Source organism: Lichenostomus cassidix, chromosome 19 (genome assembly GCF_008360975.1).
Source record: "Lichenostomus cassidix isolate B80296 chromosome 19, HeHo_3.0, whole genome shotgun sequence".
Taxonomy (NCBI): Eukaryota; Metazoa; Chordata; class Aves; order Passeriformes; family Meliphagidae; genus Lichenostomus; species Lichenostomus cassidix.
This window is the reverse complement of record NC_139499.1, coordinates 6,932,690-6,956,908: the sequence shown is the minus strand read 5'-3', so window position 1 is coordinate 6,956,908 and position 24,219 is coordinate 6,932,690. Positions and strand designations below refer to the sequence as shown.

At 62.8% G+C, this 24,219-nt stretch overlaps 3 protein-coding genes across 11 annotated transcripts in view; 2 read left to right on the top strand and 1 right to left on the bottom strand.

Annotated features, from left to right (window-relative positions):
- Window positions 1-7,189, top strand: part of SSH2 (slingshot protein phosphatase 2) — a 97,372-nt gene extending 90,183 nt beyond the window's left edge. For all 5 annotated transcript variants that reach the window (XM_085078364.1, XM_085078363.1, XM_085078367.1 and 2 more), the window contains one exon: window positions 1,121-7,189. In XM_085078364.1, the coding sequence (XP_084934490.1) occupies window positions 1,121-3,034 (1,914 nt within the window). In that variant the 3' untranslated portion in view covers window positions 3,035-7,189. The remainder of the gene's footprint in view (window positions 1-1,120) is intronic.
- A 1,448-nt stretch (window positions 7,190-8,637) lies between these two features.
- CORO6 (coronin 6) lies at window positions 8,638-14,900 on the top strand. 4 transcript variants are annotated; one of them, XM_085078358.1, is made up of 12 exons: window positions 8,638-8,888; window positions 10,693-10,892; window positions 11,482-11,604; window positions 12,047-12,176; window positions 12,258-12,439; window positions 12,560-12,679; window positions 12,892-13,011; window positions 13,388-13,492; window positions 13,615-13,760; window positions 13,840-13,897; window positions 13,979-14,209; window positions 14,317-14,900. In XM_085078358.1, the coding sequence occupies exons 2-12, from the start codon at window positions 10,695-10,697 to the stop codon at window positions 14,437-14,439; spliced, it is 1,536 nt and encodes a 511-aa protein (XP_084934484.1). In that variant the 5' UTR covers window positions 8,638-8,888; window positions 10,693-10,694; the 3' UTR covers window positions 14,440-14,900. The 4 variants fall into 4 exon arrangements, with proteins under 4 accessions (XP_084934484.1, XP_084934483.1, XP_084934481.1 ...); XM_085078357.1 differs by lacking the exon at window positions 12,892-13,011; XM_085078355.1 differs by lacking the exon at window positions 12,560-12,679 and having other exon boundaries at window positions 8,642-8,888.
- Window positions 14,901-14,993: 93 nt separating this feature from the next.
- ANKRD13B (ankyrin repeat domain 13B) lies at window positions 14,994-23,258 on the bottom strand. 2 transcript variants are annotated; one of them, XM_085078347.1, is made up of 15 exons: window positions 22,630-23,258; window positions 19,184-19,319; window positions 18,765-18,889; window positions 18,647-18,692; window positions 18,249-18,392; window positions 17,960-18,149; window positions 17,807-17,873; window positions 17,637-17,718; window positions 17,504-17,568; window positions 17,292-17,422; window positions 17,027-17,184; window positions 16,797-16,949; window positions 16,474-16,634; window positions 16,224-16,304; window positions 14,994-16,139 (listed from the first exon to the last, which is right to left on the bottom strand). In XM_085078347.1, exons 1-15 carry the CDS (start codon window positions 22,924-22,926, stop codon window positions 15,915-15,917), a joined length of 2,061 nt encoding a protein of 686 aa, XP_084934473.1. In that variant the 5' UTR covers window positions 22,927-23,258; the 3' UTR covers window positions 14,994-15,914. The 2 variants fall into 2 exon arrangements, with proteins under 2 accessions (XP_084934473.1, XP_084934474.1); XM_085078348.1 differs by having other exon boundaries at window positions 16,228-16,304; window positions 22,630-23,253.
- Window positions 23,259-24,219: the final 961 nt, after the last annotated feature.

Genomic DNA, 24,219 nt, shown 5'->3' with positions numbered 1-24,219 from the left:
AGGTTCTTCCCCCTTCACTTTTAGATCCTTGCCCTTTTCTGCACTTTTTCCTTAAACATCAGTTTGCTGGCATTGGCAGGGCCAATGAGCTGGCCTTGACCTGACCTGCTGTGCTGTTCTCATGAGAAACTTATTTTTGAGTTTTGCATCAGGAGAGCAGAAAGGTGGGACTTGACCCACTAATGTAGCCAGACCCTGAGCCCGGCCAGAATCCCAAATCTGCATGGATATTTATCTGACTTGAGAAATCCACCAAAAATATGGGGCAAAACTGGCCCTTTTCCCTGGTCGGGAAGCACCAGCATTTGGGGTAGTAAATCAAGGCAAGTGTAGAGCTTCCACTGCTGGAGGAAGAAATTAACCTGTCCAGGTCTGGAGTGATGGGATTGGGCAGGTCATGGCTCACTTCTCCTGGGTAGAGAGATGGTCTTGACAAAATTTAATAACCTCTAAATTTAGGTACCTTTTTCTCATAATTGCTTTTCAGCCTCCAGGACTCTCACAGGGATTGATGATGTCCGGGGCCATCATTTTCTGGGAGCTTCTCTTATTTAAATTCCATCCTGCATTGCTTGAATCTTTTCCATCTCCATGTGAGGCAATAAGGCTCTTTCAAATATAATAGGCCAATGCTCTCTCCTGTGATTTGGCAGAAAGTGTCTGTGGGGATTGGGAGCCTCCCTGACCATTTTCCTCTGGGAAACCAGAGCATTTCAATGCTGGGTCATTCTTTTTGCTGTACTTCTGTTTGCTCTGTACGTGAGCAGAATTTGTCATGTTTTCAGTTCAAAACAGCAAATTAGCAATATTAGGTTTCTTTTTGTAACTGGACTTCGCTTCATTTAAAAAAAAAAAAGCTACATTTTCCTTGGAGTTTGTGGCAATTAAGGTCCTTGTATCTTAGTCTAAGTGAAAATCCAGCATGGAGTATGTTAAATTCAATCCCACAGACAGTAAAAAAATGTACATTAGTGATCACTGCTCTTGTGATCTCCACACACTGCAACATGCCTTTTTGTTCCTTTGGGGATGTGCACCCCTGTTTTCTCTAATCTACTGCTGTTTGCTCTGTGTCAGCACAGCTGATCCACTTTGTAATTCTCCTGTTTGTGTGTTGCAGGAGGTCCCTGAGCTGCCTGGTGCAGGTCATCTCACAAGATCCCACTCGGAAAATGCCATTTCTGTGAAAGAAATTATCACAGAGATTGAGTCAATCAACCAGGGAGCAGGACCTGCCCAGCAGAAAGAGGGTTCAGCCAACCTCAGCCAGACACCAAAGAGGAACACGGTGCATGACCTGCCAGTGGAGGTGATTTGGGCATCAGAAAAGTTGGAACAGAGTGAAGCAGCCTGTGCTGGACACCAGGAAAAGGAGAAGGACCCTCTGCCAGATGAGCAGGAAGAAGCCCCATGTCTGCAGCTGTCTTCTGGTAAATCAGACCTGGAGGAAAGCAGCTCTGGGGGGGAGCAGCAAGAGCCTCGTGGCTCCATCAACCCTGAGCCCAAGTGGTGCCCTGGCTCCGTCCGGCGAGCCACGCTGGAGTTCGAGGAGCGCCTGAGGCAGGAGCAGGAGCACCAGCACACAGCCCCAGCCTGCACTTTACCCACCCGCAAGAACTCCAGGAACGACTCTCCTGCTGCTGAGCTCCTGCCACGGGGGAAGAGCGAGGAGCCACCCCTGGAGCTGGCTCTGGAGGGTGACAAGGCTCAGGCTCTGGGTGCTGAGGAGCCACTGCCTGCACCCCTCGGCCCTGCTGCCCAGGAGTCACTGCCCATAGAGCCCAGCCCGGGGCAAGAGGGAGCGGCACAAGAGCGCAGGACAGTGGTCTCGTTTGATGGGACTGAGGAGCCATCCCTGCCCTCCCTCCTCCCAAAGAGGATCGAAATCATTGAGTACACCCTCACGGTGAAGCCTGCAGAGCAGCACCCCGACACAAGCTGTGAGCAGGGCGGGCTGGCCGCGGCCACCCCATCTTTAGATGAAAACTTGAACCCCTCGGTGTGCTTGGAGAAGGCTCTGGCAGATCCCTCGCCGCCAGAGCACGCGGTACGCAAGCAGGCCGCCTTCACCGTGGGCAGTGGGTCACCTGCTCACCTCGGTGCTGCTCCTCCCTCTGCCCAGGTGACCTGTCCACCTTCAGCCAGCCTCGAGCGCTCTCCTTACCCCTACGTCATTCACCTGGAAGGTGTCACCGAGCAGAGCACGGGTACAGACGATGAGCCGGTCACGCCATGCGGCACCGAGGGAGACGTGACTCTCCCCTTTAGGGACAGTCCCAAACCTCTCTGCGGGGGTGGTGGTGCAAGCATCTCGAGGCAGCTGAGCAGCGAGGATTTCACCAGCCAGCACGCTGAAAACATGGACCTTCTGGACATCTCGTTCCTGTGTTACAGCCTCCCGCACAGCTCCAGCAGCCGCAGCGTGGAGGAGCGCTCCAGCAGCCCCGGGCTGGTCAAGCAGAGGGCGAAGGAAATAGAGGCTCGGATCCGGCATGCAGGGCTCACCCCACCTTCCCACATGAAGCGTTCGGCATCCCTGGCCAAACTGGACTGCCTGGACCTCTCCAAGGACGACTTACGCGAGAGGGAGTCAGCCTCTTCCGATGCCAACCCAGTGCTTCTCACCTGCGTTGCCCTCGGTCGAGGCTTTTGTGGGGGGAGGTTCGAGAGGGGCTCGGAGAGCACGTGTGGGAAGCATCGCCTCTCCTCCCCAGAGCCCACCAGGCATTTTGTGGAGCAGCTCAGAACAGCCGAGTGCATTGCCCAGAGCAAGCCGGTGGAGAGGCCGCTGGCTCAGTACGCCAAAGAGTGCAGCTCCAGCCAGCAGAGTTTGTGTTCCAGCACAGATCCGACGTGGACTAGCTCCGAGGAGGGCCCTCCACTGCTCCAGGTGCAGCTCCTGGACTCCTTGTCTCCAGCTCAAGCTCTGGCTGTCGCCCCACGGCAGCAGCATGGGAGAACTCACCCTCTGAGGAGGCTCAAAAAGACCAATGACAAAAAGCGGACAACCAATCCCCTCTACAACACGATGTGATCCTGGGCCCTTGGCTGTGATTTCTTACCCAGAACCCGTGGTGTTGCTTTCACGCAAGGGGCAGGTGTAATATAAGGAACATGCACTTTATTGGTTAATTTTATATATATTGTCATTTTACTGTTCCTGGCGCATGTAGGTGTGGGTTGGTTCTTCTGTGTGTGACTCTGACTGCAGGACTGTTTGGGTTTTTTTTTAAGTTTTTTAACTCGGATAACCTCAAATGTTCTTTTTTTGTTTTGTTTTGTTAGTTTGTTTTAAAAGAACACTTTTATAATGAGAAAATTGATGTTGGCTTGCTTTGGCAAGGTGGAGTTTTGCTTACAACCAGATCCTAGTTCCTAACTTGAATTTTCCCCATGCCTTCAAATGGTGCTGGGCAGTTGGTGGGGTGAGAGCCCCTGTAAATGTGAAGGTTGTGCCAAGGTCCTTTTGTTTGGCCTTTTATTTCTGCAAACTGGAACTCCACCGTATTGGCAGATCCCTCACAAAGCTGCTTCAGGACAAACCCCCAGGCTCGGTTCAGCTGGTGCTTCCCCAAAAGGAGCACACAGGGATAAATCCTCCCAATGGATAGGCTCCAATAACCCTGGGCAGCACCAAGACCAGCTCTCCTCCCTGCCACAGGGCACACAGGGCTCTCTGCTCTGTGCTGAGATGGGGCAGAGCTCCTCCAGGAGCTGCCACATTCACCTCTACCCCCAAAGCCAGTGTTCTTTTAAAACAAACGCCTCCTTAGGGTTTTAACCCTCCCATTACTTGAATACTGCTGTGGGCCTTCCAAGTTCATGGCCATATCATCTGTTCTCTGCCCTCCTCCTACTGCCTGCCCTCTGCCCCAAAGCTGTTCTTGTGCTGCCTGAGTTTCCCTCTCTCCTCTGCCACTCTCACAGGTGTTTCTGGTTGCTCCCAAACCTTGAGCTGTTTTTGTTACACGACATACTGCCCTTAATGCAAAGCTTTGTCATCTCTGCTGTCACTCCTAACTCTGGACCCAGAGGGAAAATCTTTTCTGGAAGTTTTTTCTTTTTCTTCTTTTTTTTTTTCTTTTTTTATTTTTGCCTAAATTGTATATATGATATTTATATGATTTTTTTTGGTCTTTTCTATGTGTTTGGTTTTTTTTTTTTTAAAGGGCAAGACTGCATTCTGTAAACTGGAAAACAAACCCACCTGACTCAAACTCAGTGCTGTTCTTTGTGATCTGCACAGACACGGGAGTGGATTTGACATTATAAGCTGTCTTCCCTTTCCAAAAGTGAGCCTCAATGCCAAATGTGTCCCTTTTCCTCCAGTCCTGGGTGAACCCCCCTTACCCCACTGTGGGAGGGGCACTGAGTGTCTGCCCATCTCCTTCCTGCTTGAAGCTGGGTTCCAGAAGTGCCAGTTGGACATGGAAAGCCATTCTGCTGGTTCTTGCCTCCCCAGAGAAGCTGTGCTTGAAGGGTCTGCTCCAAATTTCAGCAAATTATTTTGTGGTTTCTGAGCAGTTCAGCTAAATCAAAGCTCCTCATTTCTAGCTGAGTGCATCAGCAAGTTGTCCCTGTGCTGTAGGAGTGGAGAGAAAGGCCAAGGGGAGCTCTGGGTCCTGTCCAGTCTCATGGCAGGTCCTGTCCGAGCTGGTGCTTGGCTGGGGCCCAGACCTGTCCTCTGGGGAGGAGCAGAGCAAAGAGAAGATGCAGAATGGCTCAGGCTGCTGAAGCCCAGCGAGGAGAGGACATGGTGTGGGAGGAGCAGCAGCCAAGGCCGTGCCTAGAAAGCAGCCCTGAAGCTGCAGAGCCTTGCAGGCTCCGATGGGACAAACTCCCCTTGAGCTGGAGAGGAGTGCACAGCACTGGAGTATTGGGAAGCAGCATGTGCCTGCCCTGGGGAAGGGATGTCTGTGACCCCCAGCTTGCCCACAGCTGGTGGCAGAGAATAGCCTAGCAGTTGGCAAGGTAATTCCACCTTGCTGCCCTCCTGTAGCTCCCAGGGGTCTTCCTGTGCTGCCTTGCAGCCTGGGCACAGGTCTGTGAGTCTGTCTGTGCTCCAGCAGCCACAAGCACTGTCCCTCCCTTTCCTGACGGCTGGCAGGGGGTTGTCACCCGTGCTGGAGCACAGCCCTGTCCTGGGTCAAGCAGCACGTCATCCCAGGCCATTTCAGTCACTAGAAGTCACCCAAGCCCCTGGCCCAGGAGGCCAGATACTTCTTTGGGCACTGAAAGACATGTGGCTTCTCCTAGCCCGCTCCAGCTGGCTCCGGAGCCGGGCAGACACTGCGGAAAGGCCAAGTGGCTCATGTCATCTTGAGAAGGACAGGTTCAGTCCTCACCTCCCCCCTAAACTTCACCAGGCCCCACTGCCCACCGTTCTGGCTCTAAGGATATTCCTGCCTGCCCCTCCACGGGTGGAAGGGAGTGGTTACCACCAGCCTGCCTTCCATTGGAGGGTGCATGCTTGGCTGGCAGCGTGTCCTGGTGACAAGGATCTCTTGGCGGGGAGAAAGCCCTGTGTAGAATTTTTTCCCTTGAGAAGGCAGGAGGAGGAGGAAGAGGATTGGGTTTCTTTGCCCAACTTGATCTCAGGAGAAAGGCCCTCTGGAAAGGGTCTTCCATGTAGACCAGAAATGCTGCTTCCTTCCAATACTCTGCTCTCTGGGTGCTTCAGCTGGGGAGAGCAGCAAAGGGGCAGAGGCCCCTGCAGGGAGGTGCTTTGCTGTGCCCTTGTCCTAAGCTCTGGCCCAGCACAACTGGATTTTCTCTTAGAAGGCTGTGGGCAGGCAGAGGGAGTCAGGAAATGTTCTCTTGCAAGAGTGATGAAGGCCTTGGAGGTCTGGAGGCTCTGAGCAGGATAGCAGGAAGGGGACGGACTGGAGGGGCCTGGACCTCTTTGACCCGTGTCTGGGCAATGAAGCCACCAAGCCCCTGACATCAGAGGTCTCTGCTGGGGACGATTGTCCCTTCTCCATGCTGGTGGCTCATGAGAGGGTGATGACTCTCTCCTAGTTCCCATGGCCACCCCACGAGAGCTTCTTGTGACCCGCTGAGCACCTCAGCAGCACCTCCGGGGTGCTCAGCAGCTGACAAGCCTCGCGGATAGAGGGGGTTTGGGAGAAACGTGTTGTTTTAAGGGCATTTTTGTACAAAGCAACTGTTCTTTGGTCTCTGGCGAAGCCTCTCGGAGGACGCTTTATTGTTTACATTGACTCCTGTACAATATCCCAGCCATCGCTGCCCCGTCCCGGCCGTACTGTAACGTGTGAGCCTTGCACAAACGGACTGCGTGTGCGTGAAACTGGTTCTACACTGCGTTCTGTTGCACTCGGTGGTGTGTGTGGGTGTGGGTGGGTGTGTGAGCGTGTGTCCGGTCTGCTTGAGAAGTTGTGACATGTACAAATCTCTCCCCTCTCGGCCCTTTTCCCGGGGACACGGTCCCAGCGGGTGGCAGGAGGTGACGCCGCTTCTGGGTCACTTGGATGTTTAAACGGAGCAGGGATTAGCTCCGTGTCCCTCTGCCAGCAAAGGCCTGGTGGAAGGGATCCCTCCCCACCTCCGGCTGCTCCGGGGACCTCCTGGGAGGAGCGAGCTGGGAATCCGTGGCTGCAGGGGCACTGCAGCTGCTGGGGGCTCCAGGAGCCTCGCAGCCCTCTGGCAGGAGGAAGCCATACCCACCGCAGGTCGCTGCTCCCCGCGCGGTGCGTCCTGCCTTAATCTGGTCCTGGCTCCACGCAAACCCCCCGACTTCTCCCTAAGGGAGGAACCCCCAGGTGTGGGGCAGAGGCAGGTGCTGGCCTGGCGCAGGAGGGTCTGGGCTGGTGCAGGGCTCGGTGCCTGCCCAGTGGTGCTGCCAGAGGTGCTAACAGCCCGCCTGCGCTGCAGACATCTCTGTTGGCACGAGAGAAGGTGCCAGTGCCTTTTATTTTCCTTCATGGAGATGTGACGTCCGTGCTGGTTTGTAGGGATTGTCCAGGGCCGAGCAGCTGGCGGTGGGGTTGCAAACCAGGGAGGGGAGCGCTTCTGTCTGCCCCTCCTGGATCTTCCTTGGTGGCTGGGATCGTCCCCTTTCCCCTTAAAGACTTTATGACCGATGTGCTCAGCTGTTTTTAAATGTGAACTTGTGCACTGATGTGCAGATTCAATGTTCTTGTTACTGAATGAATAAAAGGTTTATTTTGAAGATGACAAGGGTATGTGGCCTGTTTGGGATCGGGGCTGGGGGTAAGGAGTGATCTGTGCTGCTCTCAGAGCATGGGGTGGCAGTGGGGATCTGGGAAGCCCGAGTGGGATTGTTCACTCATGTCTCCTACCAGAAGGGTGGGTGGCCCCATCCTGTCCCAAGTGAGGGAGCAGTGCAGATACAGGAGCTGTGAGGAGGGTCCTGAGGGTTTAAGCTCCAAGGGGGATGTCAGGTTTTAGCTGGACACTGGACAGCCTGTCTCCGGTTTGGGTTTTGCTCTCTTGTGGCAAGAAAAGCTGTGCAAGGGTCTCAGTGGCCTTGCTGTGAGCAAGGGGCTATGGAGAAAGCCAAATTGCCTGGGCTCAGCCTCACCATCCACACAGGAGCTTCCCATCTGGCTAGAGCTGAGTGGGCACTAGGGTGTGGGCCAGGGGTGCAGGGCTGTCACTGTGGGTTTGGCAGTGTCTCTGGGGTGTCCCATCCCTTCCTGCTCCCCCCAGCACCATCTGGAGAAAGGCTTCCCAGGGCCTCTTCTTCACTTGCTGGGGATGTGTCTTGGAGTTGAGGACACGGGATATGGCACTGGCTCCATCCCCAAACACAGAGTGAGCCAGGGCCGTGGTAGGACAGGGCAAGCCAGGGGTGCCTCTGCAGCCCCCTCCCTGCCAACCCCTTTGGCTTGGCAAACAAGGATGTCACCTCTTCCGTGCCTTTTTGCCAGCTGCCCCCTCCTGCCCGCTCAGCCAATGCTCATCCAGCTCCACACGGTGCCCTTGTAGGGTCCAGGGCTTTGCTGCCTTTCCAGGAACCACCGCTCCCCTCCCTCTGGTCCCTGAGCCCTAAAATCCCTTAATCCCCTTGGGCCAGGGCATCCCTGCAGGGCTGGGCTTCGCTAAATCCCAAATCTGATTTCTGGATGTGCCTGTAACCATCCTGCAGGGCTGGGCTGGGTCTGAGGTGGGCTTGCAGACCTCTTTTTCCTGGGGGAGGTGGGTACCCCATGGGGTTCCATGAGTGTTGGGAGCCCCTTAGGTAGCCCATGGTCCCTGTGGGGTGGGCTGGCCCCGGGCTGTGGGGGGACGCATCGCAGGGTCACAGGCTTGTGCTGAAGTGACCCCCAGGGATGCAGCCTGGGGGTGTCGAGGGCTGCCGCTCCCCTTGGTTTCCCCCAGTACTTCAGCAAGGCGCAGGGGGCTTCTCCTGACCCCATCTCCCAGCCCGAGGGGCTCCCGCTCACCGCACCGGGGGGCTGCGGGCACCCTGGGCCCCCCCGCTTTTGGGGCGGGCGGAGCGGGGGGTGGCCGTGCCGGGGCTGCCCCCGACCCGCGGGCAGAGCGGGGGGCCGGGCAGGGTGCGGGGGCAGGCGGGGCCGGGCCGGGCCCCCCCTCCTCCCCTCCGGTGCCCGCCGCGGGGGGGCTGTGCCGGCCCCGGCGCCCGGCTCGGCTCAGCTGTTCTCTGCGGCAGCGGGGCCGAGCCCAGCCCAGCCCAGCCCAGCGGAGCCGAGCCGAGCCGCGCCGGGCGGAGCGGAGCCGAGCCGAGCCGAGCCGGGCCGGGCCGGGCCGGGGAGAGCGGAGCGGAGCTGAGCGGGGCTGAGCGGAGCGGAGCGGGGCTGAGCGCGGCCGGAGCGGGCGGAGCGGAGCCGAGCGGGGCGCAGCGCGGAGCCGGGCGCGCCCGGGCGCGGAGCAGCCGCCGAGCGCAGGTGGGAGCCGGGCGCGGGGCGGGGGCGGTGGGGAGGGACGGGGGGACGTGGGGAGCGGGGCTGAGCCCCCCGGGCCCCGGCCCCTCGCCGCCCGCCGGCGGAGATGGCTATATTTGGACAGTGACCTCTGGTCGTTCCCGAGCAGTCGCTGCGGATTCAATTGTGGCAACGTAATGGCACGGCCGGGGAGCGGGGAGCGGGGCTGTCCTGCCTCTATCCTGCCTGTATCCCGCCTGCACCCCGCCTCTCTCTGCCAGCACCTCATCCCACCCCACCTGCACCCTGCCTGCACCCCACACCTGCACCCCATGCAGCCCTGCCTGCACCCCACCTGCACAGCCCACCTGCACAGCCCAGCCCAGCCTGCACCCTACACGCTGCCTGCACCCTGCTCAGCTCTGCCTGCACCACACCTGCACCCCACACCCTGCCTGCACCCTGCCCAGACAGCCAGGCCGTCCCCTCCTTCCCTGCATGCTGACACCCCAGACTCTGCTTCTGCTGGCAATGGTTGAGGTGCTGGGAGAGCATCCCCACGGAGCCTCCTCGCTCCTCCCCAGGGCTGGGGACTGTGCTCGAGACCAGGGGGTGACACCAGCGGTGCAAGTGTCCAGCCCGACTTGGCAGCCAGGCTCTGGGCCCCTTAGCACTTAGTTCCAACCCTTTCAGCCAGGCCAGGGATGATGCTGAAGTGCCGTGAGGGCTCCAGGGACTCTCAGGGACTGGGCAGATGTGGTTGGGCAGGGCACTGCATATACCCTACTCAAAAGCCACCGGCTGGGACATGGAGGAGCAGATCTTCTGCCTCTGCCTGCACCAGCCCCACAGGCTGGGAACAGTTGTGCCTGGCTCTCCAGCAGTGGTTTGGCGGCTGGATGTGGCCCTTGGCAATGGCTGTGGACCCAAAAGAGAGCAGAGGAGTGCTCGGGGTAGCCAGTGGTTCATGGGTGCTGCAGAGCCCCAGCTGCAAGGCTTTCGTGGCTCTGAGTGTCTCAGTCCCCCCCCGGCAGGTCCCAGGAGCAGCACGGGCTGGGGAGAGAGCTGGGTGACTGTGGGCATCATGCCCAGCTGTGGCTGAGGGCTGGAGATCCCACTGGGGCCAAGGTGGGGCTCCTTCACACCCCAGTGTGCCCGTGGGGCAGTGTGTCCGTGCCAGGTGGAGGGGCAGAGTGGGTGGCAGGGATCAGTGCCACGGGACAGATGCATGGAAGGAGGCGTGAGCCACCAGCAGGCAGCTCTGGAGGCTCAGCTTCCCTCCCGGGTGCTGGGTCGAGCCAGGCAACCTCAGGCACTGATGCGGGATGGGATACAAGGGGACAAATTATGACCTAGTGCATGGCACCTTTATGTCCACCCTGCTGGCACCTTTATGTCCTCAGCCCCGCTAGCAGCTCACATGGCAACCCCAGTGCCAGCCACAGGGCTTGGCACGGCTATGGGATATGGAACAGCACAGGGTATGGCACAGCCACGGGGCATGGCAAATCTGTGGGACATTGCACAGCTGTGCATCATGGCATGGCTATGTCCCTGCCCAGTGTCATGTGGCTCTGGCCACCAGCTGACAGTCCCCAGCACCTGCAGCACCCCCACATCCCTGCACAAGGGTTGCCCCTGCTCCCTGCTGCAGGGTCAGGACCACATCAGGAACTATCCCACATCCTCATCCCACCACCTCAGTGTTCCCAGGCTTCCCGCCGTGCCCAGAGTAGGAGGAGTCTCTCGGAGCACGAGGCCTGAGGCACCAAAACCCCTGCAAGCAGTGCCAGGGTGGGGAGGTGGTAGCCTGACTCTGTCCCCCCAGCCATGAGCCGCCGCGTGGTGCGCCAGAGCAAGTTCCGGCACGTGTTTGGGCAGCCGGTGAAGGCAGACCAGATGTACGAGGACATCCGTGTCTCCAAGGTGACATGTGACAGCTCTTTCTGCGCCGTCAACCCCAAGTTTGTGGCCATCATTGTGGAGTCTGGCGGCGGTGGAGCCTTCATTGTCCTGCCCCTTGCCAAGGTGAGTGGGGAGGATGCTGGGGTTTGGCCACCCCCCCGGGATGTGTTATGGGGAACATGCTGATGGGTTTTGCTTTTGGGGAGCTGCTGTGGTCCCAGAGCCCCCCAGCTTTGCTCCAGCACCCCGTCCTCATGTGGGGGCTCAGGGCAGGAACAACCTGGGTGATCACAGGCACATGCCAAGGGAGACATCACCGGGGCAGCAGAGGTGATGTGGGAAACCCCTGGCTGCTTCCTCCCCAGCCCCAATTCCCTGGGGGTACAGGATGCCCAGGGTGCAGCACTCAGTGGGGTAGGGGAGCAGAGAGACTGGGAGGGAATCCCCAGCCCCTCCTTGCCATCAGAGCACACAAAAAACAGCCTCTCATGGGTCACATCATTCCCCTCTGTGTCCCTACGGGGCCTTGTACCAGGTGAGCCCCATGTGCCTCAGTTTCCCCCTTCAAGGCCGGTGCAAACCTCTGGCCACCGCCAGGATCCCTGCATGTCCCCACTTGTGCCACAACCCCACGGGATGTCTGGGCTGGGTTTTGGGGGGCACCTGGCAGGGTCTCTCCCAGGGGACTCATCCCAGCCCCTCCCTGCTGCAGACAGGACGGGTGGACAAGAACCACCCGCTGGTGACCGGACACACGGCGCCCGTGCTGGACATCGACTGGTGTCCCCACAATGACAACGTCATCGCCAGCGCCTCGGAGGACACCACCGTCATGGTGAGGGGCTGTACCCCAGGCGGGAGGGGGATGGCAGGCGCTGGGGGAGCGATGCAGAGCATCCCCCCCCGCCCTCGCCGCCTGTGAAGTGTCACTGGCCTATTTTTAGCCCCGGTGCCATGCGTTCGCGCTGGCGGCGGCTGCTCGCTCCATGATGCAGCAGTTTGTGCTAAATATACCCGCCCTGGCGACTCAGCACGCAGGAATAGCTGGGGGGGGGGGCTGGGGGCTGCACCCTGGCTGTGCCCCCCCTCCCTGTGCCCACCAGCACCCCAGTGCTGGGGATGCACCCCGAGATGGAGGCACTTCTGGCATCCCCTCACCGCCCTCCCCGCGGCTGAGCTGGGATTAATGATGAGGTTAATTGGCTCCTGGGCCCTCATCCGCTTAGTGCTCACACACGGGGTGATCCCCAACGCCCAGCTCTCCGTGTCCCCCCCAGGTGTGGCAGATCCCCGACTATGTCCCCGTGCGCAACATCACGGAGCCCGTGGTGACACTGGAGGGACACTCCAAGCGGGTGAGCATCATCTCCTGGCACCCCACCGCCCGCAACGTCCTGCTCAGCGCAGGTAAGGGGGTCCCGGGTCACCCTCCCCGGGGTCACGGGAGATCTGTGGGGTGACACCATCTGCCTCCTGGGTCTTCTGCAGGCTGTGACAACCTGGTGATCCTCTGGAACGTGGGGACAGGGGAGATGCTGCTGGCGCTGGACGACATGCACACCGACCTCATCTACAACGTGGGCTGGAACCGCAACGGCAGCCTCCTGGTCACCACCTGCAAGGACAAGAAGGTCCGCGTCATCGATCCCCGCAAGCAGCAGATCATAGCGGTGAGTGTCCCTGCCGTGTCCCCCTCGTCCCACCACGGGGTCCCCCCAGTGCCTGCCTGACCCTACTAACCCCACACCGCGCGTCTCTGTGTTTGATTTAACCCGCTAACGCCGGCGCAGGAGAAAACCAAACCGCACGACGGCACTCGCCCCATCCGCGCCATCTTCGTGGCCGATGGCAAGATCTTCACCACGGGCTTCAGCAGGATGAGCGAGCGGCAGCTGGGCCTCTGGGACCTGGTATGACACGGCGGCTCCAGCCCGGCCAGCGCCAATCCCACAGATCTCAGCCCGGCCGGGAACACTCCGGGTGCCAGGGATACTCTCTGGCAACGCGTGCGCTCAGGGAGCACTGGAATAGGACTCAACGGCTGCTTTGGGGGACAGATCCGGACCCCCTCCATTTTCACCCCTTCCCATGCCCCGTGCTGACTGTCTCCCCCTCCCCCCAGGAGAGATTTGCCCCCCACGAAGGGCTGAGGCCCGTGCGGGCCATCTTCACGCGGGAAGGACACATCTTTACCACGGGCTTTACCAGAATGAGCCAGCGGGAGCTGGGCTTGTGGGACCCGGTAACGAGGCCGCATGGAGTGCTGCCCTGGGAACTTGGCTCCCCCAGACCCCCTGCCAACCCCCCTGCCCCAGGACGGGGTGGCTGCTGCATCCCCCTCCCAAAAATGCCAAGTTCCCGAGTGTGCCGTGCTGTGCTGTGTGGGAGGGCTGGGAAAGGGGGGTACAGCCAGGCTGGGGGGTACTCAGCCATGCAGGTTAACAGGAGTGGAGTGGGGGGCCGGGGGGGCATGCCAAGCTGCCTGCCCAGGGAGTTGTGTGCCCCAGAGGGGACAAACCCTGTCCCCCAGTGTGCCGTGGCTAACGTGTGTGACTAACCAGGGTGGGGGGTTTTGGGGTCACTGCTCACACCCCTCCACCACTGCTCCGGCCCCACAGAATAATTTTGAGGAGCCCATTGCCCTGCAAGAGATGGACACGAGCAATGGGGTCCTGCTGCCCTTCTACGACGCCGATTCCAGCATCGTCTACCTCTGCGGGAAGGTAACCCTCTGTCGTGGTTTGACAAAAAACCAAACAAACCTCCCCTCTGTGGGGTAGATTCTCCATAACACCCTGTCCCTGGGGGTGCAAGAGCTGTGTGACAGCTGTCCCCACCCCCACAGGGTGACAGCAGCATCCGGTACTTCGAGATCACAGATGAGGCGCCTTACGTGCACTACCTGAACACCTACAGCAGCAAGGAGCCCCAGCGGGGCATGGGCTTCATGCCCAAGCGTGGGCTGGATGTCAGCAAGTGTGAGATTGCCAGGTGAGAGCCAAGGGTCCTGGGGGGCAGGCAGAGGGGTCAGGGGGGTCAGCTGGACCCTGACTGCCTATGCCCCATGCAGGTTCTTCAAGCTGCACGAGCGCAAGTGCGAGCCCATCGTCATGACAGTGCCACGCAAGGTGAGCCTGGGGGGTCCCACTGGAGATGGGGGACCTGGGGGGACACCCCACATCTCACCGTGGTCTCTCTCCCTCCCGCAGTCAGACCTCTTCCAGGATGACCTGTACCCTGACACGCCAGGCCCCGAGCCAGCCCTGGAGGCAGATGAGTGGCTGTCTGGGAAGGATGCAGAGCCCATCCTCATCTCGCTGCGGGATGGCTACGTCCCCATCAAGAACCGGGAGCTGAAGGTGGTCAAGAAGAACATCCTGGACAGCAAACCCCCGCCAGGCCCCCGACGCAGCCACTCCACCTGCGACTCAGACTTCTCTGTGAGTGTCCTGAGGATGGGGACCTGGCAGCAGGGCTGTCCCCCTGCCCTGGGGTGGGGTGGGAGGGGCCAGACTCCTCGGTGACCCTGTGTCCCCCCTCCCTGCAGCTGCCGGGCTTGGAGGAGGTGCTGGAGGAGATCCGTGCCCTGAAGGAGACGGTCCAAGCACAGGAGAAGCGCATCTCCGACCTGGAGAACAAACTCTGCCAGTTCACCAACGGCACGGACTAGCGCGGTGGCCACGGCCACGACCACGGGCAGGGCCAGGACTGCCCCGGCCTCCCGGGGATTAAAGCCGAGTCCCCACATCGGGCAGGAGCCCGGAGCCGTGTTCTTTCCCCAGGAGCCGAGGGGGCAGGGAGGGGTCGGACCCTGACCCCACCTCCGCTGGCATCAGCCGCATCCTGCTCTCGGGGTGCCCTGGCACAGGGGCACCCCACTGCAGCCCCCGAGGGGGTCCTGCTTCAGTGCCCGCAGGCTGGGGCTGCCGAGCGTCCCTCCACGGAGACCTGCACGCTGGGCACCTCCCAGGACAGGGAGCTGCCGGCCTGCCCCGGCTAGGATGTGCTTGTGTACGGTGCTACACCCCCACCCCATCCCCCCCTCGCCTCCCCCTGCCCCATCGGCCCCTCGGCGGGTGCTCCCCACTGGCTCTTTGCTCCTGGACCCCTTGAATAAAGGGCTCAGCCACCCTTGGCCGCGTGGCAGGTTCCGGGGACGAGGGACCACCGTGCCAGGGGGTGCTGCAGACCCTTGGCACAGGCAGAGGGAGGCCGAGAGAGACAAACATTAAAGAGCATTTATTGGTGTTGGCCGCGGTGGGAGCTGCTCGGGCTCCCCCGGCCCTGGCCCAGATGTTGCTGTGGGGTGCACGGGTGGGTGGAGGGGGGGCACCGGCTATGAAAAGTCCCAGGGGAGCGAGCCCAGCCCCCCCCACCCCGCAGCCCCCGGCCCCCCGTGTGCAAAGGGGGAGCAGCCGGGGCAGGGGGCCGGGGTTAGCACCATTTGACGTAAGGTTTCTCTCGGGGTCAGTGCCCGGGACGAGGGGGTGCAGCACTGCCAAGGGGGGGCATCCGAGCAGGGTGGAGGGGTGCGAGCAGGGATAAGGGGGTGACACCGGGCGGCCTGTCACAGGCACCCCTTCAGCTGCCCCAGCAGTCCCCGTGCCGTGGGGGGGCAGCTGTGCAGCCCCACGCTGGCTGTGGGGTACAGCAGGGCTGAGCCCCCACCCCTGTTGGCAGGCAGAGCAGCTCCCGGGTAAGTGCACTTGGTAGCGCCTGGGCAGGGGGGGAAGAGAGGGCTGGGCAGAGCCCCCTGGCTCTGGGGGCACCCTGGGACCCCTCGCCACTGGCAGCCCACCCATCCGGGGCAGGATGTGCCCCCCACCGCATTCCTGGGGTGAGGGGCTGAGCAGCACCCCATAGGGCGGCCGGGGGGGCAGGGCTGTCCTGGAGAGGGGGTACAGTCCGTGGAGCTGCCCTCCCTGGTCCCTGCCACCCCAGGTGCAGGGTTAACCCCCACCCCATGCCCATGCTGCTGTGGGGTGCCCCCGCCTCACCCCAATACCGCCAGGGTCAAATCCTGCTCCCCCCTTCCCCCTTTGCCCTCCGCAGTTCTTGGCCTGGCTCCCCCCACACCGCTCCCCCTCTGTGCCCCCAGACACAGCCCCGGCCGCGTCCCCATCCTCCCTGGGGTGGGCGAGGGGCTCAGGGCGGGTGCGGGGTCACTTCTCCGTCAGCGAGAGCTGCAGGATCCGCTGCAGATCCTCTTCCTCCTGGCGCGTCCGGCGCTCCGCTTCCTCCTGCTCCCGCGCCGACAGCGCCATGGCCAGCCGCAGCTGCTCCGCGTAGCTGGGGAACAGGGTGCCCCCCCTGCCACCCCCTGGGGACGGGGCGACGGGGGGACGCGGGGACGCCGTGTGCTGGGGAGTCCTGGGGGGCGGGAGGAGCTCAGTGGGGTCACTGTGGGTCTGGTGCCCACGCCCACTCCCCCCAGGGGGGCTGGCCGGACCTTACCAACCTGTCTCCCCGGCGGCCCTCGTGTGACATGGGGTGGGTGCCCGGCTTGCTGTTGGTCAGTGCTTCCCAAATGGTCACCTGTGGGCGGTGGCAGAGGGGTGCTTGCAGGGTGGCACCCCCAAAACCCAGCCCCCCCCCCAGCATGAACCCCGACCCCACATGGTGGGATGCAGGGAGGGGGAGAGGTGGGGATGCAGCATCACGATGGGGTGGGGACAGGAGGAGGCAGGGGTGTGGCAGTGCCCACCTGGTCATACTCACTGCCCGCTTCCAGCAGGCTCTGCTGGATGGCGAACTGCAGCAGGTCATCCTCATCCTCCCGCAGGGCGTCCTGGTGGGTGCCAACCACGCTGTACCCCCTGGGCACCTCGAACAGCGCCGGGTCCATCTCACACGCTCGGCACGAGGCTGTGGGGACACAGGAGCTGTCCTGGCTGGGACCCCGTGGGACCACCTCCTAGTCCACCCTGCCAGCCCTGTGTCCCTTACCCTGCTGTGACCCACTCCCACCCCACCAGCTCTACCCCCTGGCCCCACTGGGACCCCTTCCCCTCCTGCCTCCCCACATACTGAGGGAGCTGGAGCTGCTGACGCTGGAGGTGTCGCTGCTGGGTGAGGGTGCCTCGCTGCTGGGGCTGTGCCGCAGGGAGCTGACGGGCTCGTCACACCCGTTGAGGTTGCCGAAGGTTATTCGGGCATTGAGGATATGGAAGATGGGGATTTCTGCAGGAAAAGGGAAAAAAAAGCGAGGAGGGAAGCTGGCTGTGCCAGCCAGGTCAGCAGCAGAGCCCGATCCATACCGATCTTGACGGGGAAGCCGGGCGGGAGGCGCAGGGTGATGAAATCCCGCAGTTTGGCAAAGAGTGCATTGCTTATTGCCATGAGGTCGATGATGGGGGCAACCTGCTCGCAGAGGGACAGTGGGTGGTCCTCACACAGCCACAGCTTTGCCTTGAACCTGCCGGGGACAGGTGTTGGCTTGGGGACCCCAGTCTGTCCCCACCCGAGCTCTGCAGCAGAGGGATGGGGACACAGGGAGTCCCTGTGTGCTCCTCCCCTCCTCACTTCTGTGTCTTGGTGGTGAGCTCCATGGGCCGTCCCATGTCCCGGTTGCCCAGCTCGAAGTTGGGGTTGAAGTACTCCTCGGGGGTGATGGCAGTGGGGTTGGCATGGCTCAGTGTCTGTGTGATCAGTGTCTGCACGGGGGGACAGCCCGGCGGGGTGAGAGGGGGAGGTCACACTGCAGGGCCACCCCCTCCAACCCCTGAGACACTCACCCCATTGTTGGGCCCCACGTGCTGCTCAGCAATGCCCAGGAAGGATTGCAAGGGGGTCTTACAGCCTGCGGGAGAGGAGGGGGTGAGGGCAGAGCCGGGGATGCCCTGCCCGCCCAGCCCGTGCCGGCTCCACCTTTGCTCTTGCCCTTGTGCTGGTCCGAGAGGTGCTCGGTCCGTGTCCGTGTGATCAGCTCCACGTTGGAAGCACCATAGACCTGGCCAGGGAGGGGGAATGGCAGAGGTGGATACCCCACAACTGCAGCTGGCCATACCCTGCTGGGCAGCTCAGCTCCCTGCCCTCACCTTGGCCTCATACCCATTCACCATTTCCGTCTTCTCACTCCTCCAGCCCAGGATCCCGGATTTGTTCCTGGGGTGACACAGCACCATGAGCTTGTTTGGCCAGCCTGGGGTGTCAGCACCCCTGGGGCTGAGCTCGGTGCCACCCCAGCCCACCTCTCAAAGGCGATGTTCTTGGTGTCGAGCTGGGTGGTGACAACAGGGGCTGTCAGCCGCCCCATCACCTGCTCCTCGGTGGGCTGCACAGCAGCCAGCAGCACCTCCTGGTCGTGGCCGGCCAGGGCCAGCGTCTCCGAGTAGACCACCCGCCTGTCGTGGTCAATCTCCATCACCACCGCACTGCTGTCTGCAGGGAATGGGGTCAGGACAACCACGGTCCCCACCGTGTCACCTGGCTGCCCTGCCAGCATGCCCCAGTGAGGGGGACACCTTGGTGCCACCTCACCTTGTCCCCGAAAGACGAAGCTGCGGTTGCCCCGCTGCCAGGTCATGTGGTCGAAGCCCAGCAGTGTGGTGTCCACCCGCAGGTTCTGGCCACTCTTCCACACCTTGTAGGTGTCGCTGGGGCAGATCTTGGATACCAGTGGCACTGGGGAGAGATGCCGATAGCCCAGACAGGGATGGGGCCACCTGCACCCCCGAGTGGGCTGCCAGCACTGAGCTGGGTGGGGGACACACCTGGGGAACGTGATGCCTTGGTAGGATGGGGGTCTGCAAGCTTGGGGTGTTGGGGGGCAAGGGGGCAGGTGACCCCCGAGCTGGGGATGGGGATGGATCCTGGGGCTGGGGGATTCTGCCGGGAAACTCCCGCTCCCCCCACAGCCGCGCTCTGCCCGAGCTCACCCCAACTGGTGAACTCCCACTTCATCTCCACGTAGAAGTCCTGGGCCTGTGGAGAGCACAGAGGGGTCAGGGGACACCCATGGCCGAAGCCTCCCACAGCCCCTGCCGAGGGAGGTACCTTGCGCAGCTTCTCCAGCAGGACAGGAATCCCAGCCAGGCGCTTGATGGCCCTCTGGTAGTCACGGTAGCGCAGGACCAGCTGCACCAGCTCCAGGTCCCGGGTGCTCACAGCCTCCTGCAGGACTGCAGGGCAGAGGGGCAATGTCCAGGGCCGTTGCACAGCATGGCACAGACAACGTGGCACACACAGCACTGCACAGGAGCCACGGGCATGCAGCACCATGTGAGCAGTGCCTTGGGAGCTGCAGCAGCAGGGTGAGCATGACCATGTCTGTGCCTGTATCCATGTCCACATCTGTGGTCACGTTTGTGTCCATGGCCACACCCATGGTGATGCTCGTGCCCACACCCATCCCCGTGCCGTGTCTGTGCCAGGGCAGCTGGAAGGAGGACGGAGGCAACAAGCCACCCTCTCACCTGTCCATCCGCTGCGGTTCTCCTTGCCCACGTCGGCGCCATGCTTCAGCAGCACCCTGGCACACTCGAGGTGGCCCAGCGTGGTGGCCAGGTGCAGGGGAGTGCGTCCTCGGGGGTCCAGCTGCTCGATGTCGGCCTGCCAGGAGGGAATGAGGCTCTGGGATCACCAGGGTGGCCAGAACTTGCCCTCCAAAGCTCTCCCACAGACGTGCAGCTCCCAGACCCACAAAGCAGCCAACATTGGAAGGCATCATGGAGAGCATCCCCATCCCTGAGATCCTGCAAGAGAGGCACCTCAAAAGCGTCTCCCTGCTGCCACTGCCAGACCAATGGAGAGGGCACGGAGAGCACGGCGGTGCTACCAGCACCCAGCACATCTCAGCACAGCCAGGCTGAGCTGCACCCACCAGGCGGGCACAGAGCAGGGGCACGGCATGGCAGCGGGGGGCACGGATGCCCCTGGCGCAGCGCACGGAGCTCCGCACGTCTCGATGCAGCTGCAAGCTCCAGAAAAGCCCCCACCTCTGGGGTTTGGGGGGGAGCTGTGCCCAGTTGCCAGGCAGCAGCTGCCAGCAGCCCCCCTCTGCCAGGGCCGGGAGCGCGGCGGGCGACGTGGGCTGCGGCGGGCGCACGTGTTCCCCTGCCTGAGCCGGGGGCGGGCGGCTGCGGGAGCGGAGCGGCTGCTCGGAGGATCCCCGGGGCCCTGGGGAGCCGTCGCTGGGGCTGCCGTTGTTTGTGCCAAACCCGGAGCCTGGCGCCCAGCCAGCCCTGAGGAATCCCTGGCGCGGTGGCACCCACGGGCCCTGCTCCCCGTGTGGGAAGCGGCGTCACACCCGTGCCCAGTGCTGGGGACATGGATCAGGGTGAGGGGGGCTACCCTCTGAGCCCCAGCACCCAGCTGGAGTAGCCTTGTGCCCAGAGAGGGGCACTCAGATGCTGCCAGGGTAGGAGGCAGTGGGGCAATCCCCAGATAATGGGTTTTGGGGAGGCCAGTCCCGGGAGAAGAAACCTGGGGTGAAGGACCCAAAGGTGCCAGCCGGGACTGGGCAGCCAGAGGTGTCTGGGCGTGGGCAGAGGTGGAGCCCTGGTGCCCAGGGTCTCACCTGCAGCACATCCCTGCCTCTCTCTGGGCATGTCCTGCAGTCCTGCTGCCTCAGGAATGTTCCCATCGCTGCCCAGGCTGGGTATTCCCATGGCCACCATCCCCAGGGACTCACCAGGTAGAGGGACCCCCCAGCCTGCCCACACCACCGGAGCAAAACAGCCCCCCTGTTCCCTGGGAGTCAACGTGCTGCTCCAATGCTCTCCAGGCGACTGCTGCTTCTTAATTGCACTAATGAAATGACTCTAATTAAGGCAATCGCCCCCCAGCTGGGGGCGGGGGCTGCAGGCTCAGTGGGGCTCCCCAGCTGCAGCCCTGCCCCAGCGCTGGGCAGGATGAGGGTCCCCAGTCTGGTGACACGGTGCTGGAGCCACCCCAGGGGACATGGTGTGACCCAGATTTTGCCAGAAAGAGCTCAGCCCTGGGCCCTGGTGCTGGGTTGGCTCTGGCTTGGGGACCACAGCACAGACCTCCAGGTGCTGCCCATCCTGGGGCTGTGACACCCACCAGGGATGGGGACAGGGGTGGAGGTGGCTCTGGGTGGCAGCGGTGCAGTGCAGAACCGCAGCTCAGCCACTCCTCCTGTGCCAGCCGGGCACGTGGCACAGCACGTCCCTCCACTGGGGCTGTCCCTGGCTTGGAGGACCCCAGCTCCTGCTCCTGGGTAGCAATGGGGACATGGGCCAGCACGGGAATATGGTGCCAGGCACTGCTGTCCCTGTCACGCCTGAGGGGGCAGGCGGCAGTGAGGGGTGTCCTGGCACAACAGGCTCTGTGTCACTGCCTGCCACATCCTCGTGATGTCCCTGCCAAGGGATCCCACTGACCCTTGCTCCCTTGTGGAGGCAAGTGTGGATGGGAGCTCATGACGACAATTTGGGGGTGACAGACACAGAGCCTTTATGGGGACACTGAGAGGAGCACTGGTCTCAGCTGCCCCAATGGTTCCCAAACCCAAACACCTGCACTTGGGAGGGGCAGCACGAGGAGCCACTGCCTTGTGTGGGTCACCAAGGTGGCAGGAGGGCAGAGCCCCCAGGCAGGGGCACACCCAGCCCCCAGCAGCTCACACAGCACCAGCCCCAGGCCCTTACCTGGGGGATGCTCTGGCAGGGATAAGGGATGAGCCGTGTCCCTGGATGCCCTGGACAGAGCAGGGGGTCTGGGCTGGACCTCACCTCCTTCCTCCAAGCCCCCACCTGCCCCAGAGTCCGGCCTGCAGCACCCGTGGCCCCCCCTCCGTGGGGTGCACACATGGCTGGCTTGGCTCTCACCCTACAAATGCCAGCGGGGGCCAGGGCAGGGCCCCTCTACTTGCCGGGCTGGGGGGTTGAAGCCTCTCTGCAGGCGAGCGGGTCAGAGCCCCCCTCGCAGCCCCTCCACCTCCCCGCGTTTGCCGAGCCCAGCTTTGATCTCCGCCGCGCCGAGCTCCTGGGAAAACTGACCCCAAATTACCACGGAAATAAACCTACTGGCCATGGGGTGGGAGAGCGGGGCGATGCTGGCGCAGCCTCCGGCTGGACCCCACAATGGAGACGGGTGTGGCGGGAGCCATCGCCTGCATCCCGGCGGGAGCTTCGCGGCACAATGACCCCCGTTTCATGCATCACCAGGGTCCATACAGCATGGCCCTCGGTGCCTTGGGGTTTAAGGACCTGGGCCGAGGGACTGGGGATGCTCAGCCTCCCCGTCAGCCTCCCTCCAGCGCCTGCGGTTTCCTGCATCTTCGGGGTTGGGTTTTAATTACCTGAATTGCAACGCCACGGGGGAGAGGGAGGCTGGGAACCCGCCGGGGAAGCACCCACACCCCGCTCCATCACCGGGTGGCTGGGAGGTTCCCGGGCTGAGGGACAAAGTGGGTCCCCTCACCCTGAGAAGACCCCGTGTGAAGCTGGGGGCTGCGCCCCGGCAGCACCAGGGCCCTTGTCCTCCCGCCCCCAGAGGGGCTCAGCCCGACAGTGGGGAGCTGGACGCTGCACCCGCAGCGGGGTGGCAATACCCTGAGAAGGGGGGTGCGGGTCGGGGGTCTGCAGAGGCCTAGCAGAGAGCTGGGGACACGTGCGGAGGGATGCTCGGGGCTGCGCGTGCTGGAGGATGCAGGGGACCCGCGGGTGGTACCCAGCGCTCCGCGGCAGCCCCGGGGGCAGCCGGCACAGCCCCAGGGTGCAGGTGGGGACACACACCACACCCCCAGAGCCCCGCCAGCGCGGAGAGCGACCCCATCCCTATCGCGCCCCTCATCTCCATCCTCATCCTCACCCCGGCCCCGAGCATTGCATCAGCCCGAGCCGAGCGGAGCCGGGCCGGGCCGGGCCGTGCCGGGAGTGTCCCCGCGCCGCCCCACCTGCTTGGCGCTGAGCTCCCGGTCCAGGTCACGGGCGCGGTTGTGCCAGACGAGGTAGTGCAGCGGGTACCTGCCCTCCGGCCCCTTCCTGCCCGAGCAAGACGCGAGCATCCTCCGTGCATGCTGGAGCGGCGCGGCGGGCGCGGCGCGGAGCGGCGCGGGGCGGGGGGGTGCGCGGGGCGGGGCGGGCCGCCACCTCCCGCCCGGTGCTTCCCCGGCTCCCCCCGCACCGCCCGGCCTCATGGGACTTGTAGTTGCCCTGCCCGGCATCGCCCCCTTCTTCTTCCTCTTCTTCATCCTATCCTTTCCTCAGCCCCCTCCCGCACCGCTCAGCCCATCACCGCATCCTCCGATCCCGCGGAGGGTCTGCAAAGGGTTACCCCGCTGGCAATCAGCATCGTCCCCAAATTCCCCTCTTTCCCAGGATGATCCTCCCCCTCCCGGTTGACCTCCGCTCCCCCCGTGGGGCAGCGGGCCCGAGCGCAGGATGGGGCAGGGGTGAAGGCAGCAGGTGGGGGCCGTGCGGGGGCCGTGGGGGGACCCCGATTGCCGCCCCCGCGGCACCAGGCACGGGCCCCCAGCCCTGTTTCCTTTTCCGCCTGCGTCTCTCCCGGGCGGGCGTCGCGTTTTCCGGCTGCCGCCCGAGAACAATGCAAGGCTGGGCCTCTGCGGCCGCCCCGGCCTCCGCCGGCGCCACGCTCCTGGCCCCCCCACCCCGCTGCTCCCCACCCTCCCACGGGGGGAGCCCCCCCGGCATTATTCTCTGCTCAGCCGTGGCGGCGGCGGTGGTCGCATCCCCCCGCCCCTGTCCCCGCACCGCATCCCCCATCCCCCTGCCAACCCCGCTGCCCCATGACGTCATGAGCCACCTCCTCAGCAGCTCGCGGTGAGGTCACCCCGCCTGCCCACTGTGTGCCCCATTCCCCTGGGCTCTGGCCCCCCGCAGCTGTCTGTGGGGTCCCGGTGGTAGAACCGGGGTGTCCCCTTGGTCCAAGTGTTTAAAGGGTCACAGTAGGGAACAGACCCCAAATAGTCCCAAATCCCCCCACCCAACCCCAAAATCCACTGCTGGGCACCCCAGGGGTAGTGTAGCCCGAGCCAGTGTCCTGGGGAAGGGGTGTGCCCCGGAGTGGGGTGCACAGTGTCAGAGGTGGCGCTGGGAAGTGCACTGGGGGTACCCAGGTCTGCGGCTGGATCCAGGACAAATGTCCAGAGCTGGGACTGGGGTACACAGGACCCGGAATAGGAATGGGACCAGTACCACCCCTTCGGGATAAATAGGACAAGGGCTGGGAGCAGGACCAGGATAGCGCCCTGGACTGAAAATAGGACTGGGAGAGCAACGAGGAGGGAGACTGGGGTCAGGGCTAGGGGATGCCCGGGAGCAGGGGCAGAGAAAGGATGCCCAGCAGCAGGTGAAGTGCCCGGGTCCGGGAGCGGGAGCGGGCTGTCCGGGTGCCGTGTGCAGGTGCGGGTGCGGGGCGGGGGCGGTGCCGGTGCGGTGCGGAGCGCTGCCGGTGCCCGTGCGAATCCGTGTGCGGCTCCGGATCGAAGTGCGGGGTGGGGGCGGCGCCGGTGCGTGTCCCGGTG

Coding starts and splice junctions, on each gene's coding strand:
- ANKRD13B (XM_085078347.1), bottom strand. CDS start 22,926: ATGAAGAAGAGGAAGAAGAAGGGGGCGATGCCGGGCAGGGCAACTACA. Junction 17,423..17,503: donor ACGTGGGGCCCAACAATGGG/GTGAGTGTCTCA, acceptor CCCCCCGTGCAG/ACACTGATCACACAGACACT. Junction 17,185..17,291: donor CTCACCACCAAGACACAGAA/GTGAGGAGGGGA, acceptor TGTCCCCGGCAG/GTTCAAGGCAAAGCTGTGGC.
- CORO6 (XM_085078358.1), top strand. CDS start 10,695: ATGAGCCGCCGCGTGGTGCGCCAGAGCAAGTTCCGGCACGTGTTTGGG. Junction 13,898..13,978: donor TCATGACAGTGCCACGCAAG/GTGAGCCTGGGG, acceptor TCCCTCCCGCAG/TCAGACCTCTTCCAGGATGA. Junction 14,210..14,316: donor CCTGCGACTCAGACTTCTCT/GTGAGTGTCCTG, acceptor CCCTCCCTGCAG/CTGCCGGGCTTGGAGGAGGT.